The sequence below is a fragment of the Rousettus aegyptiacus genome, unplaced genomic scaffold, assembly GCF_014176215.1.
Source record: "Rousettus aegyptiacus isolate mRouAeg1 unplaced genomic scaffold, mRouAeg1.p scaffold_m13_p_15, whole genome shotgun sequence".
Classification (NCBI taxonomy): Eukaryota; Metazoa; Chordata; class Mammalia; order Chiroptera; family Pteropodidae; genus Rousettus; species Rousettus aegyptiacus.
In genome coordinates, this window is record NW_023416290.1 from 58114444 (window position 1) to 58133444 (window position 19001).

The 19001-nt window shown below is 61.4% G+C and overlaps 1 protein-coding gene across 1 annotated transcript in view; it reads right to left on the reverse strand.

The window, feature by feature from the left end:
- FAM135B (family with sequence similarity 135 member B) overlaps window positions 1-19001 on the reverse strand; it is an 85076-nt gene that overhangs the window by 33876 nt on the left and 32199 nt on the right. The window contains exons 3-5 of the mRNA XM_016164292.2: window positions 15100-15179; window positions 9787-9926; window positions 4347-4417 (exon numbers count right to left, since the gene is read on the reverse strand). Coding sequence (XP_016019778.2) covers window positions 4347-4417; window positions 9787-9926; window positions 15100-15179 — 291 coding nt within the window. The remainder of the gene's footprint in view (window positions 1-4346; window positions 4418-9786; window positions 9927-15099; window positions 15180-19001) is intronic.

The window sequence follows — 19001 nt, forward strand, 5'->3', positions numbered from 1 at the left end:
CCAGTCCGTATCATCGGCTACACTCCCAGCCCTTAAGGACGGCACGTGTGACAAGTCGTCTCCGCCTCCCCAACACCTAGGACGGTGTGTGGCAAACTGCAGAAGCTGATCACACATTGGCTTAGTAAGAGGAACGGTCAACTGACACCTGGCCGGCCGGATCCCCAAGCTCAAGGGCAGCGCAGCCTGGCCGGCGTCAGGCGGGACGGGCCACCCGCTCTGACAGTCCAAGGCGGCCTGCGCCCGACGCCTGGGGGACAACCCAGCCGGGGGTCGAGGCCCAACGGGGTGCGTGGTTAGGGAAATGGGCTCGGTTCTTCCCTGAATGAAAGCCGTCCGCTGCTGATCTCGACTCTGGAAACCAACCCCTCGGGCTCCCCGAGCCCCTCGGAACAGAGCCCCCGGGCAGCCGGCTTCCGAGAGTGGAGCGGAGCAGAGAGCTCGGAGAGCACGGGGCGAGAGGGAGGCGAGACAGCGCACCCCCAAGACCCCGCCCGACGGCTTCGCCCCGAAAGCCTCGCTTAGAGCTGCCCTGCCAACGAATGCCGAGCGAAAGGGCCAGCTCACACTCACAGGAGGCCCGCGGGGCTGCGGGAACGGACCGGGAGCGACGGCCCCCTCCGACCAGGGAGACGCCGGGCGGGAGGGGCTCCCGAGGCTCAGCAAGTCACTAACACTTAGATCCATTGTAATTCTGACGCCAGGTCTCTCCTGAGCCCTTTCTGTGAACTGCTGCAGGATGCTTTTCTCCTTAAGCCACGGGATGACCACACAGGGTGCCGGCTGGTCTTATTCCATTAACAGAAGAGGAAGTAAAGCCAGCATGACTTAACGGACAGGCTCAAAGTCACGTGGCAGAACCGAAAGCCCACGCCCACCTGACTCTGGTCTGCGCTTGGAATCCCTGCAGACACAGGCTCCTATGAATTACGGAAACGCCTTAGGGCTTGAACAGCAAGAGTGGAAATACATGTCAGGGTAGGGAAGATGTCGAAAACGTTAACGAGACCTTAGGCCGTATTAACAGGGGTAAAGATTTCTGAACGAGGGAGGTGATGGCTCTTTCGTGTTCTGAAGTGGAGAGACGCAGTCAGGGGAGACAGAACTCGGTTTCATGGGGAGGCGTCTCGATTTAACTCGATGGCACTGAGAGGAGATTCTCGCGTTCTTACAAAGGAACTAAAAAACGTCAAACCACGAAAAAAATACAAAACAGAGAAAGACGTTTAACTGCAGATGAAGACCTGACCTGAAGAGTCGTGTTTATCTAAACTGCCATCCAGATATCCGAGGCACGAAAGGGGGCCTCCTCCCTTGGAGGAAAGAAGAATTTCCTGAGAGGCGCGACTCTCCAGGGACAGGATGAGGCAAGAGGGAAGCAGCGAGCTCCCCACCCCGGGCAAGCGGACCCGCACGGGCCCTGCAGAGCGGGCAAGACGGAGGTGCGCTCGCACCAGGGCGAGGTCTCTCCCGCTCGGCGCAACAGCCGTGGGGGGCTGGATAACGCTCTGGGGTGGGGGTGGGGGCGGTGAGGGTGCTTTCCCGCGCATCGAAGGATGTGTAGCCATATTCCTGCACTTTACCCCGTAAATGCCAAAGTAGCACCCACCCCGAGAGCGCAGCGATCAAAAGTGTCTTCAGATGTGAAGACATGTCCCCTGGGGGACAGACAGACTCACCCCACCTGCAGGGAGGCCCGCCCGAGGAGTCGGGCGCCGGGCGCCGAGGGCACGTCTGCCTCCAACATTAAAGGTCAAGCTTCTGCGTTTCGTTCCTGCCCAGGTCTCCAGGGTCCCCGAGAAGCCGCCTGCCTGGGGCCTGATCAAAAGCCCCACGCCTGCCCCGAGGGTGTGCTACAGTCGCCTTATTATCCTGAAACCCAGTTTATGAAAAACTAGGGCGTTCTCCTCGGTTCGCGGCTGATCCTATAATCCACGAAAACGCCTGCCCTGATTGCCACCGAGCGCTCCGTATCGTGGAAAGGAGGGGCGCACAGCCCGGGCCCCATGCTGCGAGGGGCCACGGAGAGGAGGACGAGGACTCGCTGCAGCAGGCTGCGCACGGCGCTGCGAGCGAGGCCGTCCCCATCACGCGGGACTCTGCGGTGAGGACTCTGTCGAGCCGCCACGTTATAAACGAGGCCCCTGGGGTCTCGCACGGCGAGCGGACTTGCTCGGCGCCTCACAGCCGATGGGCGCGGGGCCTCGGCCGCTGAATGCCACATTTTGTCAGGGTCCGCCTCCTGTACCCCGGGTCTCCACCCAGTGCTGTTTGCGTGGCGAGAAGGTCTCATTGTCTGTGACCACCGTGACTGACCGCTAGTGCTGCCTGGTAGAGAGTGACTTCCAGGCTGAGGGCGGGATCAGCGGCGGGGTCCTCTGGCCATGAAGCCAGGGCTGACGGCCCTGAACGGGGTGGGCGAAGGAAGCCAGGGCGGGGCGGGTCACCCCGAAAGCAGTGGACGATAAAAGCCCCAGATAGTGGGGCGGAGCGGGGTAGGGATGAGAACGGCGCAGGTGCGGGCCTTTCCTCCGCGCTTACAGGATAGGGAGAAGGCCGGCCTCTTGTGGGGCCGCTGAGCCCACACGGAGCCGGAACAGACCCTGGGGACGGTGTGGGAAAGAGAAGGTTCCTCAAGCATCCGGCACCCCACGAAGGGGCACACGGAAGTGACGAGGGCAGCGGGTGGCCAGAGGGACCTGGGGTCTAGGCAGGAGTGAGGAACCTGTGTCGTTCGGCCCGGGCTGCATGGCAGGACCATGGACAGAGGCCGCCAAAGGCTCAGAGCCTGCACGTGGCCGTCTGCACGTCGGCAGGTGACTGGCCCCCGTGTGCAGACACAGTCAGGTCTCTGACGGCTCAGCACGGCCACCTGTGGTTCAGACGCCCTCTGATTCGACTCCCCGGGTGATGGAAACTCCCATAGCAACCAGACGCGTGTCGGGGACGGGACGGTCCTTGAGAAGGGGCGGACAGTTCTGAGGGGGAGCCTGAACCTGGAAGGGCCTGGGGGACCGTCCTGCCGGCTTTAGCCCTTCGGCCACTGGCTCCCCATTCCCTGCAGGAGACGGTGAGGCATTTCCTGACAGTGCAGGGAGGGTCAGCGCACACTGAGACTCTGCCCGGAGAACAGAGGGAGAGGGGCACCCCGCCCTCCAGGCCCACCCCCGTAACCTCGAGCTTCATAACGGGATCTTCAGGGGAGCTTGCCCCATGTCCCCTAGAATTGGGAGGACGCAGGTCCAGGTGCTCGGTTCATCCCGCAGGCCTCGGAGAGCCGCCGCGGGGGGCTGGCCTGGCCCAGGAGCGAGCGAGCAGCGTGGCTGGGCAGGGGTCCCCTCCAGCGAGGGGCGAGGGCCGAAGTGGCCGTGCTCACTTCCCTGCCACGAGAGCTCCCCGCAAGGAGCGAACGCCCCAACCGTCGGAGGCGTCGCTGTGCTGAAGAACTGGGGGGCAGGGGAGGGGTGCAGCCCATGGGTACATCTCCAAGGAGTCACCGGAACACCCCGCAGCACAGGAAGCAGATGTCCCGTCCACCCTAGGAAGAGCCCTGCCTGCAGCGAGGCTGCCAGACAGGACACCCCGCCCTGTGCGGTCTCCCGGCTCCCCGGCACCCGGCCCCACAAAGCTCACACCCCGGGGTGGGGGGCGGGAAGACAGGAAGCCGCCCGCCACACCCGCCACCCATTCCCAGAGGCCTGGGCTGGGGTGGGGTGAAGAACCAGAACATCGACAATGAAAAGAAGTTACAAACGGGATGAGAGTTTGGAGTTGGGGCAATACACTTGTCTAGACTTTTCAATACCCGAAAAATAAAAATTAAAAAAAGACTATTTATTTATTACCCAAAAAGCCCGAGAGGCTCTGCCGTGACAGTCGCCCTGGGGTAGGCGGTGGTGCGGAACAGGGCTGGAGGAGGTGGGGGTGAGGAGGAGAGCCGCCTCCCGCCTGGGCACGCAGCAGGGAGCACGCAGGGGCCCGCCGAACCGGGCAGCAGATGCCCGCGCGAGCCATGGAACCCGGACACTCTGGGGGCCCGGGGCTCGCCGCCCCGCAGGGCCACCCCTCTCAGGCCTGACGAGGGCGGCATGGAGAATGCACAGAGCCAGGGGCTCCGTGCACGCAGACCCCGGGGCGCCTGTCACGACGCACGCCCGGGAGACAGGGCGGTTGCGAGCTCAGCCCACACCCCTGGGCGAGCCGCGACGGTGTGGGGATGCCACGGCCGCCCCGGAGCCTCCCCCAGGGGTGTCGCGGGGGCCCTCGGGGAGCCCTGGGGGCGGGGCGGGGCAGGGCGGCAGGGATGAGACGCCAGGACCCCGTGCCAGGGTCCCAAGGACACTCACTGCTGCTTGCTGTCCGTGAAGTGCAGGTCCACCTTGAGCTGGAAGCCGACCTCGCTCAGCGCCTCTTCCACCTGCGAGAGAGACAAAGTGCAAGGGACCTCGGGGCGTCGAGCCCTGTCCAGTGGAAAGCTCGGCTGCACTTTCCCAGAGCTGAGCAAAGGCATTTACGTGATTTACGCCCAAAGCCGAACGCCCCAGGAAATCTGGATTACACATTCGGCAGAAGGAAGCGATTTACGTGGTCAAACTTGGGAAAAGTTTAATTTGCAAAGGAAAAAAAAAATGCCAGGACAGGGAGTTCTCCGGACAGCAGGATTTCCGAGGACCACGTTCCAGGTTTTGACCTGGAGCCCTTTTCAGCTGGCGCAAGTGTCCCCTGGCGCCTGCTCAGACCGCAGGACACATTGGCTGTGGCGTTTTCTCTGCCCTCGGGCACTCTTGCTGGCCGGCCCCACTGCCCACTGCCCAGGAGGACAGAGGAAGGTGAGGCCCGGGAAAGCGGAGCGGTCCCCCAAGGTGGTCCAGCGCCCGAGGGAAGCGGATCCCTCGCCTTCGTCCTGAGACGCACTGCACATCACCACCCGTACTCCGAGACGCTCTGGCGAGGCGCGTCCTGTCCGCGGCCACTGCCCTTTCTGCCGACGAGCACGGGGATCGACCTGCTCCACCCGCCGGCTTCTCGCTCGCACCCGAAAGACGGGCTCGCCACTTCCATTCTCTCTCCGCACGCAACGCCGCCACCCCGCCTCAGCGGGCAGCTGCTCCTGAACACCGGCCACGCGGCCGCCCCCCTCGGCGGGGATCCGGGGCTCAGCACCTTCTCCGCCCCAGCCCCTCGCCAGGTGGAGCCCTTCATCCCGGCCCCGCAAGAACCCTGCTTCCTTCCATCTTAGCACGCCAGGCTTCCTATTCCTTTTTGTTTCTTCGTTTACGGTTTATACCCCGGAAGCCCGTGAGCCAAAATTCATCTTTTGGACACATTTTGTTTAGTCCTCACCAAGTCGCAAGTTGCAACTCATAAGCGGCAAACATTTAAAAATTGGGTAAATTAACATTTCTGTGGCAGGATTCCAGATTCTAGGGGGGAAAAAATAGGCGGGGTACGGGGGAGAAAAAAAACAAAAATCTGCCTCGCTCTGGCCGTGCTGGACCAGCGTCTGGGACTCCCATGCACTTCGGGCCCCTGGCCATTTTCCTGCCCAGTGCCCCCAGGCATCTGGTGTCATTAAGGGAGAGACCAGTCCTCATTCCTTCTGGATCACCGGCTCCGGGAATGGTGCCTGCCACGCAAAAACATTAATGTGTCCTGAGGAATAAATAAAACTCTTCTACACCCTCCCCCTCCTCGTTTCTTGCCAGAATGTTCTCACCCTGCAGGAACGGAAATCTCTCACCCAAAGGCCCCTTTGGAAATAAGTCCCTGGCTAAGCATCACTCAGGCAGAGACATATGGATGGAATTTATCTTTAGGTCCCGGGGTTTAAGAATCTGTTAAAAAAAAATTTAAAAAACCAGCATTTACGAGTTAACATCTTGCTGGAGCCAAGTGCTAAGTATAACTTCGCCTACCGGCGTTGTTTTGCATAATCGCAGACCGCGGTTTGTACACACAACCCGGGCACCACAGCCCCCGGCCGGCAGCTCCGGGAAGCGAGGCTCGGAGGGGAGGCCGAGCCGCCCTCCCGTGAGAGTCCCGTGTCGGCGCCGGCTCTGAACTTGCCGTGAGGCCTCGGGGACGAGGAGCGGCACCCGGGGCCGGGCCGGGCCGGGGCTCGCTGAGCCGGGCTGTGACGTCGCTGCCGTCGGGATGAATCTTCAGATGCAGGATGAAGTCTGGCTTCCCTAACTACCCTTTGCACCTTTGGCTGTTGGCTTCCCGCCGCTCCTTCCAAACGCACACAAACGCGCACACACACGTGCACACGCATGTGCGCACACATGCTCGGGGACACGCACACGGCTCCTTCCACTGTTCTGCCCGATCTCGGGGAGACACGCCGCCTCCCTTCAAGGGCCGTTTCCTGGTGCCCGGAGCCGACGCCGTCTGGTAGAGCTCGCGACGCCAGCGGCCAGGATTTGCAGGAGGAGCGTGACTCGTGGCCGGCACGGAGCCGCCGCGGCCCGGGCGCCGTCCGGTTAGTGCCGATGACGCTGAACGAAGCAGCGGCGCCCCGATTGTCAAACGGGGAAGCTGAGGCTCGGTGAGGTCGAGCCACTTTCCCAAGCCCAGCGAGTTGGACGAACTCTGCTCCTCCCGCTCCGCAGAGCCCCGAGCATCTCGTCGACAGCTGCGGCGCCTGCGCCTTGGCGGCTGCGAACCCCAGCGTCGGAGGTGGGGCGCCAGGAGCAACCGGCCGGCCCTGTTCCTGCAGTCTGGCCTGCTGCGGCTACCTCGGGGTCCCCCCACCCCTCTTTTTCCATGTGTGTTTTGCTTTTACTCTGGCTCATTCTATTTCTATTTCCCCCCCTTTTACTGTTCCCCGTATTTAGCGAGCCTTCTCGACTCTTCCGGGGGATCATACAGTGTTTACTCATGCTACTTCCACACTCCCCTATTCTTTGCTACTGTCATGAAAACACCCCATCATTGCAGCCTGAGCCTCGAGCAGCACATTGTTCCGTCCACGGCCCTCCCGGGCACGGACCTGTGCCCTCACTGCGTGCACCTGTGCCCTCACTGCGTGCACCTGTGCCCTCACTGCATGCGGTGAATCTTCTTCGCGTCTGCACTCGCGACAGCGCGTGGAATGGCGTGCTTGATGGACGGGCATCATGCGAGGATCTGTCCACAGCGAAGGCTGTGTGCACGCGGGACTGAGATCCAGGCACCTCATTATACACAGGGCTCGGGTCGTCATAGGCAGACAACCATTCAGGGGAAAAGAGCTAAGGGACCCATTCCGGATGTATGGCTCGTATGGGGACATCCAACTTACTTTAATGGTCACTGATTTGTGTATAACGATTAGCTACGACATTATTTGCTGCGATATCAATGACCCCAAACATAGCAAGAAATTCGTAGCTTGTGGAGATAAGTGAAAGCAATATGTCCTGTCAAATGTACTCCGTGTCCAACCTGAGGACGACGGCTTGTTACAACCGCGTGTGAACTGAACTTGGTGCCGGGAAAACTCAACTCAAAAGGCTTTAAATCGTGAGAGCAGCAGCGGAAGGCCGATGGAAACGAGACGGAGTAACGGCTCAGGCGCCGGAGAGCCGTGCCGGCAAACGCCCAGCACCCAGCTCTCCGAGGGGAATAAACCCCCGGATTTGTGGCGCTGCCGACCACCGCGGTGTAAATAGTTCCATAGCAACTGATTCCAGCTACCAAGGCGAAGCTGCTAAATGTGGAGTTGGAAAGAGACGTGCACCTCCGGCTCTCAAGAACCAGCACGAGAAGGCCCAGCACTGCACTGGACTCAGACCCCGGCCCCCGCCCCACGACCCAGCCCGGAAGGAGCCTGCGGGGCGGGGGCCACGGCCCCATTCTCCTCCCACCCCTTAGTTGCCTGCAGGGCCTCTCGCAGGCTGAGCCCACGTGGAAACCAGAAGGTAAGGGCGTTACCGACCCTATGCACTACTGGGCACGTAGTCAGCCTCCGGGGCCCAAGGCGGGCGGGGGAGGGGGTGAAGGGAGACACAGCATCGGGTTGACTGAAGGAAGGCAGGGCACAAGGGGACCGTGCCCTCCCGTGCAGTCCCCCGGCCAGGGAGGTGACATGCAATGGGAGACTCCAGTCCTGAGAAGCTCGCAGACTGGTAGTCCCATGGCAATGTTCTGAAATAAGAATCATGCCATTCTGCCTTTCCGACAAAAATCGGTGGCCTGCATCGCCCAGGGATAAGCTCTGAGCTCGCTCCCGTGGCCCACGGTGCTCGGTGAGGCTGGCCACCCACCTCCCCGACTTCGTCTCCAGCTCCGTCCCTCACTCACTGAGCAGGGCCCTGTGTCCTGAGGGCTCTCACTGGAGGGCGCCAACCTCGGTCCTGCCTCAGGGACTTTGTGCTTGCTGTGCCCTCCCCGATGAGCGCCGGCCCCCTGAACCCTCGGCATGCCCGGCGCCCCCTCAGCACTTGGGTCTCAGCTCAGTGCTGGCTTCCCGGGCAGGTCCCCCCTGCCTGCCTCTCGTCCTTCAGGGGATAACTCCATCTCATGGGGGGGTTTTGCCAAAGCTGAGCTCTTGGCAATCTCGTGATCTAAGGATCCTCCCTGAGGCAGCGGCCACCTGCCCTGAGTTCTCCCTCACTTTGGGTGGGTCCAACTGCGGCACCACCAGACCCCCAACAGGGGTGCAAACCCCTGCTCTCAACGCCCTCATAGGTGAGTGAGCTGAGCACACAGCAGTGTGAAGGCTCAATGACAGAGTGCATACGATCTATTTGACTGTGCTGCGATGCATGAATCTAACACCGAAATGTAAGTCCCAAGACACCAGGGATACTTTCTATCTTTAGCCCATCATAGGTGGGCTTATTGGGTGTTCGATTAAGCTTGGATGGATGGATGGATGGATGGATGGATGGATGGATGGATGGGTGGGTGGATGGGTGGATGGGTGGATGGATGGGTGGATGGATGGATGGGTGGGTGGATGGATGGGTGGGTGGATGGGTGGATGGATGGGTGGGTGGATGGGTGGATGGATGGATGGGTGGGTGGATGGGTGGATGGGTGGATGGGTGGATGGGTGGATGGGTGGATGGGTGGATGGGTGGATGGGTGGATGGATGGGTGGATGGATGGGTGAGTGGATAGACCGTCTCCAAGCAGGAAACGATCCCCTGGGACGTGGCCATCGGGATCAGAGACGGGACTGGGGGACCGAGAGCGTGGTTCAGACTCAGCTGTTCCTTCCACGTGTGTCAGTCTGAGGAGCGGGACACTCCCCATCAAGTTCCCCGCGAATGGCACGAGGCTTCCAAGGCCTCTGGGCTTCTGCTCATGCCCCTCCCCCCGCCGAGACGCCCTCCCTCCTTCTACGGGCCTGGTGAGCTCTTGGCAGGGACGTCTCGAAGCCAGCTCCCTGTGAAGCCGCCGGACCCTGCCACGGCGTTCACCTCCAGCCTCCGCGCACCTTCGCTCGTCTGTATACGGCTGGCACGCTGCAGATCGCCCAGCGGAGGGCTTGTTTCCAAATCCATGTTCCTGATTTTCCATCCCCGAGGGCAAGGACCCGCTGCCTTCCCCAGCGCTGCCCCTCACCCGGGAACCCGACACGGAGCCCTGCACACAGCGGACGGATGTCCGCAGACATCCACAGACCGACACGTGGACGAAGCGCCCAGACAGACTAACGAACGGGCAGCTGAGGGGCAGATATGGAAAGTCAGGATGCCGGCCCGCAGAACCCGCCTGGAACGGGAAACGCCCTCAGGACACGGATCCCCGCCCGCCAGGCCAAGGGCACAAGGAGGAAACCGCGGGCCCACGACTTACCCTCTCGCCGTCCAAGAGCAAATGCACTCGGAAGATGGCGGCATCGCTTATGGGCACCTCTTCGTTCCTGTACAGGATCTGGAAGACCCGGCTGTGCACGGTGCCCTCGTGGACGCAGGCCGAGTGCAGGCTGCTGCCGTCTGCAAAACAGGAGCCGGCGGGAGCCCGTGAACTCCGACTGCCTCAACCCGCGGCTCCCTCAGGCGTCTGCAGGGGCCTGAAAGCAGCCGCCCCGAGCCGCACCCTAGTGCCCAGAGATCAAAATCGCAGGACGAGATGCCCCGCGTGGAGATTTCTGCCCACTGGATTGGGCTGGCGTCTCAGAATGAACCTCGTTCGACCCCTGACGAGCCGTGCGACCTTGGCCGAATCCCTTGTCGTACTGCGGGCCGTGCGCCTCGGCTGGAAATCAGCACCTGCTAAGTGCCTCCCCTGCTCTGTGAAGCCCCCCATAACCCCTCTCCCCCGGAAAGGGCAGAATGGAGGAGGAGAACAGGGAGCCGAGGACCGACGCCGCCCCTGCCTCGGCGAGGGCCTCCCGGCGCCCGCAGAACCGCCGTCTCCCGGAGCGGCGTCTGCAGTGCATGATGCGTGTCCCGTCCTGAGTGCTGGGCAAACGCGCTGAGCTCCTCACCATCACGTTGCCGCCATCACTCACTAATCAGTGCCGTGAGGACCGGTCGTTAGCTTTCCCGTTTACCGGTGAGAAAACTGAGACTGAGAGGAAGAGTGACCGGCCTAAGAGGCCGCTAACCTCCATTCCTGTGGCGTCCAAAATCGAGGACAGAGAGCAAATGTGCACAGCCCTGGGTCTGAGCCACGAGTCCCACCCTCTCTGCTGCCTCCAAGCCCATTTCCCATCATGCGGTGCCGCCTGGACTAGGTGGCGGGGGGCTCAGGAGGTCCAGGGACTCGCCAGCTGCACCCGTGCACCTCGACACCCCGCCCCACGTTCTCACGACCCGCGAAGTGCACCGGCTGTCTCTCCGCCGCTTGCCACTCGGAGCTTTTCATAAAACGCCACGTGCATGTGCTGATTTCGCCGAGCTCGGGCAGCTGGTATTAGCCTGAATCTGAACAAACAAGTCGGCTGAAAAGTATCTGGATCGAGGTCGCTATATTTAGACTCCGAGAGCCGCAAGTCTTAATGAAAGATTGGGACCTCAAAAGGTCATCTACGCGCATACTCGTTAGCTAGGCATTTCCGAGGCAACAGAGATCCCGACGAAACTTAGGCAGAAAATATTCGCCACATCATCATTTACCAGAAATGGCACTGAACTCGAACTTTTCAACATAATGGGTGAAAATGGTTAAATAAATCGCACCGTATTCATCAAACGAACATGTACGAGAGAATTAGCTCCTAGTGTAATGAACTAAATATCAACATATTTATAATAGACGAAAATAAAAGATATAAACTGCTGAAATATCTCAATTTTATTTACATGCATAATAGAAGGACTGGAAAGAGAGGTGTTTTTAGAAAGAAAAACAGAAAGAGGGGGGAGGGAGAGAAGGAGGGAGGGGGCGAGGGAGGGAGGGGGAGATGGGGGAAGAGAGAGAGAGGGAGGGAGAGAAGCGGGTAAAAAAAACAGAGAGAAAGAGAAAACAACTTGAAAAAAAAGACGATAACACACCAAATGCTGTAGGCGGCGGCATTATGGGATTATTTTTATTCCCACAGTTCTGGTTTTAAACATATTCTCAACGAGCATGCGCGCCTCTTGCCATCAGAAGAAACCCACCCGAAGGACCCGCCCGCCTCGCAGGGATGCTGAAGGCCTGACGGACGTCGCTGTGTTTCCCATCCACGCCGCCTTCTTCTGGTCGCTGTTTCCAGGACTCGAAGGCGTGGTCTTCAGAGTCTCTTCTCAATGAAAGTTAACCTACCGGGAAGGAGAGCTGGGTCCCAACGTTTCCCCGCTCGCTCCTGATTCACCGCTGTGGGCGTCTGTCTCCCTTTGTTAGGTGGTGATCCCTTGGCCCAAGGAGGGCGGACGCCCAGCACAGGAAGGGCTCCTCCGGGGAGGGACCCCCGGACTGAGATCCAGGGGGCAGGGGCCGTCAAGCCTGGCAGCAAGGGCACCGGTCTGGGGTCCCCCATGCAGTTCCACGGTGGCTTCCACACGGATTCTTTCGACGCACAGCCCATGAGAGAGAGTCCCCTTGTCTGTCGAGCACGGCTCCTGGCCGTGACGGGTGCCAGCAGCGGGGACCGTGTGAGAACAGAGAAAAGTGGGCACGGCACGGCCGGTCCTTGCCTCCACCGAGCCCCGAGCTGCGGGGGCTTCTGGGTGTATTTCTCACGCACGCGGCGATGGAGGCCACCGAGCAAAGGCACCCGCAGCACGCGGCCAGGCCGGGGAGGCTTCCTGGTGGAAGTGGACTGCGGGCAAGGTGCCGAAGCAGGAGTGAGAGTCAGAGGTCGAGGGGAGGAGAGGCGGCAGGGGTCACAGAGCGCAAAGGCAATCGCTTCCCGGGGGAAATGGGAGGTAATCTAGGCTGAGCCCGGGCACGTGTCCGGGGAGAACGTGAACGTTTCATTTCAAAGGCCTCGTTGGAACCGCTGGGCCTCTGGGGCAGGACTTGGCTCTGTCCAGTTGCCTCAGGCAAGAGTTCCCTAATTTTTTTTGCTGGGCACACAATAATAGGACGCGGAATCAAAGGCTCTCCATAAAACCACGAGAGCCTCTGATGCTGACCTTCCGGGACGTGACAACGGCTGGGAGTCCGGCGGGGCCCGCCCAGCCACTGCGCCGGGAGTCTGCGACTCTGCGTGGACCCGGCGCGGCCGCTTCCCCAACTCCGCTCATTTACGCCAGACCCTCGCGCGCCTGCCGTGCCCCACGCCACCTCTACCAGCGTCACTCAACACTGCTCCCTTCGAAGCAGCGCTCATCGTTCTGAAATGTGCTTGAAAGGGAAACATGACATCGTTCTCTTGAATAAGAGCGAACACACTCAGAGGAGACGCCGGCGACAACAAAACCGACTCTGCTCCGTGTCCTCCCGGCGGCTCCGGGGCCCATCCTGCTCTTTGTCAGGGCAGCCACGGTGAACGGTAAAGGTCTGTTAGCCTGAAGCACGTCTTCCTTTGAATTAAACCGAAGTTCTGAAAGAAAACGGAAGACGAAGGAACCTTCCCATGGGAATTAATATCCGGGGAGAGGGAGCGTCCCAGGCTGAGGACGCACAGGCTGCTCCCCCCGGCACCGCCTTCCCCCGCGCGGCCCTGTAAGCAAACCCTACAGACGCGACGCAGAGGAACAGCTGAGTGGGACCCGAGGACGGCTTCGGGGGGAGGGCTGCACCCTGCCCCCCGGCTCTCCTGGCCTCTCCTCTCCGGCCTCCTGCTCGGTGCCCTGGACAAAGGTGCCGAAGGTGGCCGGGGCTCTGAGCGCCCGAGCCCTCCCTGCCCCCGGGGCCCTGTCACACTCACCCGGACTGTCACCCAGTCCCTGAGGTCCCCGCCCCGGTCGCTGAGCTCCATGGCAAGCTCTGTGTCGGCTGAGTCTGTGACAGCCGCTTCCGGGAAGTGGGGCCTGGTGCTGACGACGTGTCTACGCAATGCACGGCCCGCGCGGGCGACACAGAGGCGCCCCCTGCCCGAGGCAGCGGGAGGGATGTCGTGCGCGTGTGCGCGTGTGTGTGTGTGTTTGCGCACGCACACAACGGATTCCCAGCGTGACGGGGCATCTATTAAACGCCCACGCGCACCACCTTACCCGGCCCCCCAAACGGCCCCGCAGGGCCGCCTCTCTCACGGGTAACCTATATTTGCAGACGGCGAGACACAGGGGCACGGGGCTGGCCACCTCCACGCCCTCCTTTCCGGATCCTGACGAAGCGCTCTACGACTTCCAGTGCTTTCCGGAGTCAGACGGCAAAGCTGCCAGCCAAAGATGGGGTGCTCCCCTGAGCCCAGCACGGGGGAGCGCGGGGGACACGGGGTGGGCGGGGGAGGAAGGCGGGCTCACGCACACTTCCGCGAAGGTCCGGGAAGAGTGCGGCCTGACCCTGCAGCAGGCTCGGCTTGCCGGCTCCAGTACCGGGCGCTGGCCTCCCACACCCCGCGCTAACGATCTCGGGGGCACGGCAGGGTTGGGGGTGCAGGCGGGGACGCCAGGGAAGTTGCGGTCTGGGACAAAGTGCTTCCAGGAGCCTGGGGCGGTCCTCCAAGCGAGCCCAGGTGCCAGGGACTGCGAGAGCAGAGAAGGGGGGCAGGAGCACAGCAACGGGGGGTCCGGGAGGGGTCGTGTCTCCACTGGCCGCGAGAGGGAGGACCCACCGACATCCTTCGGCTGGTCCGGGCCCAGCGGGGTGGCCGGTGAGGGCAGCAGCAGGGGCAGAGGAGGAGAGGGTGAAATCGCCTGATGGTACGGGTGTCTGAAGGAAGCTTCCAGAAGGGGTCAAGTGGGCTTAAAGTTTCCATCTCGGGGACAAAGGGAGCTGACGAGTCTGGCCTGGAGCCAGAGGGAGCTGGGTCACCGCCAGCTGCCGGGGCAGAGTCCTGGCCGGCTCAGGAAGGTAACTGAGGGACTCGGGGCCTCAGGGCTTTCGAGACGATGCCGACGCCCAGCAGACGGGAGAGGGCACCCCTCAGCCGGGGCGCACTCCATCCCTGCCCCGTCGGCCCCGAGCACGCGCTCCCCAGGCCCCGGGTGGGTGCTCGCAGCCTGGGAGCTGGAGTGTTCCACCCGCTTAATAGTCTCCTCGAAAACAGGCATTTTCAGTATTAGGTGCACTTTAACGGACCCAGAAAAGAAATCGGATTGATTCATGTGAAGAGCAAAGGTTGCTCCCCCGCCCCCACACGGCGAAACTCTTAACCGCTTCCACTTAATGGAAGTGGGAACTACCTCTCACAACATTCCCGACGCTAATCACGGTGATTTTTACGCATTCCCACAACGTACTCTGTCATCTCTCCCCTCGCTTTGAGGAGGGCTGACTAGCAGGTGCCGCTTTGTGCCTAGTCATTCAATACAGTCCCAAGAAGCCTGAATGATTTCTCTCCCCCACTCTGACTCCACTGCTCACGCCCCGGAGGCAAAACACTAATGCTTTTCTATCTCCAGGCAGGAGGAGCCTGCAAAAATCTACGGAACGGCCTGGGGAGAGGGTCTCCCTCAGCCAGGCAGGCTTGCCTTGTCACCATGCACACACGGGGCCGCAGCCACGGTGGGTCTCCATTTCCAAGGTCACTCGTCCAGCACTCACTGCTGGGTGTCTCTGTGTAGCTGGCAGTCTGCTACGCCGTGGCACACGGTGATGACTGAGGTTCCCCACCGCCAGCCTCCTGCTCACCTGTCTGCCCGGCGACGGAGGCGCTCAGTCTGTGGGGGACCCTCGAGGACGCCTTCAAGGTCATTCGGATCTGGTAATACCTACGGAAAGAGCAGAGAGAGGACAGGCTGCTGAGGACCACGCTTCGTACTGCCGGCGTCTTCTAAAGACACCGGACTCGATCCTCAAGGTCACAGGGAGCCACGGGAGCCTCTAGGCAGCCCGCGGCATCACCCGGCATCAAAGGGAGGTCTGCCCCATCAGCACGGCGGGAGCGGGAAGGGCTGGGGCCCCACTGGAGACAGGAAGCTGAGTTCGCTTCAGATCACACGAGACACACACAAGGCTGGCGGAGGCGGGAACGGGGGGAAAGGGGCATTAAGGGCTGTGATTCTTCTTCAGTCAGAAAAGTCAACTTTTCTGCATGAAGCTTTAATCCACAGTGGGAAACCCACCCATAAATTAGCTGCCATTGCATCGCGACAGAGACAAACACCCCCTTTAGAAGCCCAGCGGCCGAGCGCCAGCCCTGGGGGCGACTGCCAAACACACACCGTCGCGGTGCGCTCACCGCCAGCGTAATTCTGCTGTTCCACGACGCCGTGCAGGCTCCCGCGCGGCCAGCGCAGACCCCGACCGGTCGGCCCCCCTCCGCCCCCGGCGCGGGGCGCCCTGCAGCGCGAGGCCTTGCTCCCAGCACGCTGTCGGGCACACCTCTGGCGTCAGGTCGCCCCCCTTCCGCTGACGGCAAAGCCGTCGCCACGTGGCAGGCGAAGCCAACAGAGTGAGGGAGACGGGGAGCGGACGGTGTACACAAGGGCCGGCGCGGTCATGCCCACGGTGCCCCGCGCCGCGCGGTCACCCCGACGCTCCCGCTGACTCCCCGCGTCTGTGTGAGGGTGGCCCGAGCGGGCGGAGTGCGAAGGGCGCCGGCCCGGGATTCGTGGAGGCGGGCGACGGCATCTGAGAGCCGTGTGACTTTGAGCGCCTCACACGGCTCCTCGGAACTCGCTCTTTTTTATCTGTCGGATGAGAAGTTTTTTGAGGAGGTAACTGTCATATCTTCTGCTTCCAGGGAGGACGGCGTGGCCACAGTTTCCTCCATTCTTCCCACTCAGCATGACTATAAACTCTGGACGGTGCATATAAAGCAAACGAGTGGAGTTTCTTAGAGGCTGAGAAGTGAGCAAACGGTCCAGGGCCTTCGAGGTCTGAGGAAAGGCCGGATGCTGAGTTCCTGCATCTCCTGCTCGCCTCGTACAGTCCAGAGAGAAGCCGGCCACCCGAACCGCTACGGCTGCGGACGCGGCGCCTTCTCCGCCTGCCAAGGGAGGGTCTCGAGAAGGGACACAGACTTTTGCCGCCGCCGCCCTCTCTTCCCACTGGGACCTGCGCCCCTTCTTCTAACCCAACGAAATACGCAGCCCGCACGGGGTCAGTAAGTGGGCCTTCCGGAGCAATGCCACGAGAGTCGCGGCTGAGCCTTCAGGAAAAACCCATTGTATTTGGGAGGGAGACGCCTCGCTGAGGAGCGCGGCACTAATTCGGCGCCTGGGGTAACTCTCCTAGGAGCCGAAGGGGCACATGACCTTTGCGAGACAAGCGCCCTTTGCGCAGACACTGGGACGTCCGAACAAAACGCCTGCCGCCTTCCCCTGTCCTCCCCCCTTCTCATTCACGCTAAAAACCAAAACGCACCCACGACGGCAAGAGCGACACCGGCGATGCTTTCCGTGGCGGGCGAGGACGGTGCAAACTCTGCGAACCTCGGTTTTCCCGCGTGCCCCCGGGGGGCGGGTCCTGTCCGGAGATGACGTCGCCGGACATAAACGGGCTTCCGCAAGACAAGTGACGGCTCTTGCTACCCCTGTTGTTGCTCTTACCTATTGCCCCCAAACCGTCCATCGGCGAAGGTCCCTGTTCATAAAGGCGGCCCCTGAAGGAGCGGGACTCAGCCGCCCGAGCAGCCTCGCCGGGGGTGCTGTCGGGAGGTGTCCGCCCCCACGCACGCCCCCGATGGCCCCCCGCGGCTTCCGTTCCCGCCGCCCGGTGGGCCTGCTGCTCCTGCCTGCCGAGCCGGCCCAGCGGTGGTTTCTGATCCGCGCCAGGCGCCGTGTGTCCGCGTTGCTGGAGCCGCGCTCCGCATCACGCAGACAAAGGGCCACGTGCAGGTGACGATCCAGAAGGTCTGTCTCCGTAACTAGCCTCTGTTCCCTCTCCAGGGAGGCAGTCACAATGATGTCATTTAACGAGGAAGGCAAGATCCAACTTCAATTAAGTAATAACTACGGAGTTGAGAGAGAGACAGACTCTCAGAGGTCAGCGACTCCGCCTGTGCGACTTACGCTGGATGGAAAGGCGAGGGACAGAGATCCCAAGTCAAACCGACTGACGCAGAAATAAAGGGGATGATGCGCGTGCTCGGCACCCGTGGGCGGTCACGGCACCGAAACGGGGCCCGGGTTCCTGGCATCCGCGGGGCGAGAATCGTACCCACGGACCGTTCCCGGGGAGGGGAGGGCGCTGTCTTCACACATATGTCCCTGTCAAAGCCCAAGCGATGCTGGCCTCCGCTCCAGCCCCGGCGATGCTGACCCCACCCTGACCTCCCAGCTCTTCCCTCCGCAAAGCCGGGCTCTCGGGGGGCGAGGGAGGGGTCTTTCGACCACTCGTCCTCCCCGTGCCCTTGCAGAAGTGTGGGAAGGGGTGGAGAGGATCACAACCCATTTTAATAAGAGAAGTGAAAAAAGAAAGAGCCGTTTCTGACGGAGCCGGACGGATCAATTAATTGATCTCCGGCAAGCAAAGATAATTGTATTTCTGAGTCTATTAAGGCACATCGGGGCCGGTCGGCTACTTTCACAGGGAGCCGCTGTCCTCGGACATTAGGCCGTGATGGGGAACAGCGGGGCGTAAACGCAAGATGGCATTTTTTTTTCGGGATTCGCGTGATTCCTGCCTCATCTACATCCCTCTAGGACGGGAAAGGCGGGCGAGTCTGTGCAAGGAGCGTCTCAGGGCCACCGTCTCTACCGGTGTCCGGCCTCCTACCTCGGAGCTGATAAAGCTGACTGCAGGTCCTTTTCACACAACTCTCCTGAGGGCGGGACCGAATCACCCGGGGAATCACCTAATGCCTCCGGGCAGAGAATCCTCCCCATCGATCAGTAAAAAACATCCCTCGGAAAAAAAGTCGGTTGATTTAGAGCCTCGTCTGGATTAAAGTTTAAAATGAGGTTTAAATTCATTTTCGACCACAAGTCGTAGCTCCCTTTCAGCTACCGACATCAGAAATGGGGGTTCGCAGTCTCACGAACAGGCATAAATGAGCTACGCGTATACTGATGACTTACACATATGCACATAATGGGTTTTACAATTAGCTGCTCGCTTAAACATTTCCTTGTGAGAAAATCACCGTAAAAGGAATAGGGTCTGCCTTCTGCTTCGTGGCTCCCAGGAGCCAGGCTGGGAAGCTAATGCGGAGTGTCCACGGGCTCCGGGGCAGAAGGCGTGTGCCGGCGGGGCTGAGACCCGCCGTCCTGCGGGGCGAGAGGAGAGGTCACAGCCCCCTGAGGAAAGAAGAGGCCGGGGTAGCTGACTTTCCTGGCCTCAGGTCTGAAGAGCCAGGCTGGGGACGACTCCATCATCCCCTCCGCTCCCCGCCCTCCCTCCCCCGGTCTCGCTCTTCACCTGGCACTGGTCTTCCAGGCAGGCTCCGCCTCCTGACGCCAGGGAGCCACCCCGCCCCTGCCTCCCAGGCCCTCTGCACTCCGACTCCCACCCATCACAGGACGCTCTGTTGTCACCTCCCCCCCGGGACACTTCTCCGCCGCTGCCCACAGACCGGGCCCCCCACCGGCGGCGCCGCACGGAACCCCTGGCCTGACCTGGTTAGCTCCGAGGCCGTTTCCTGCGTGGGC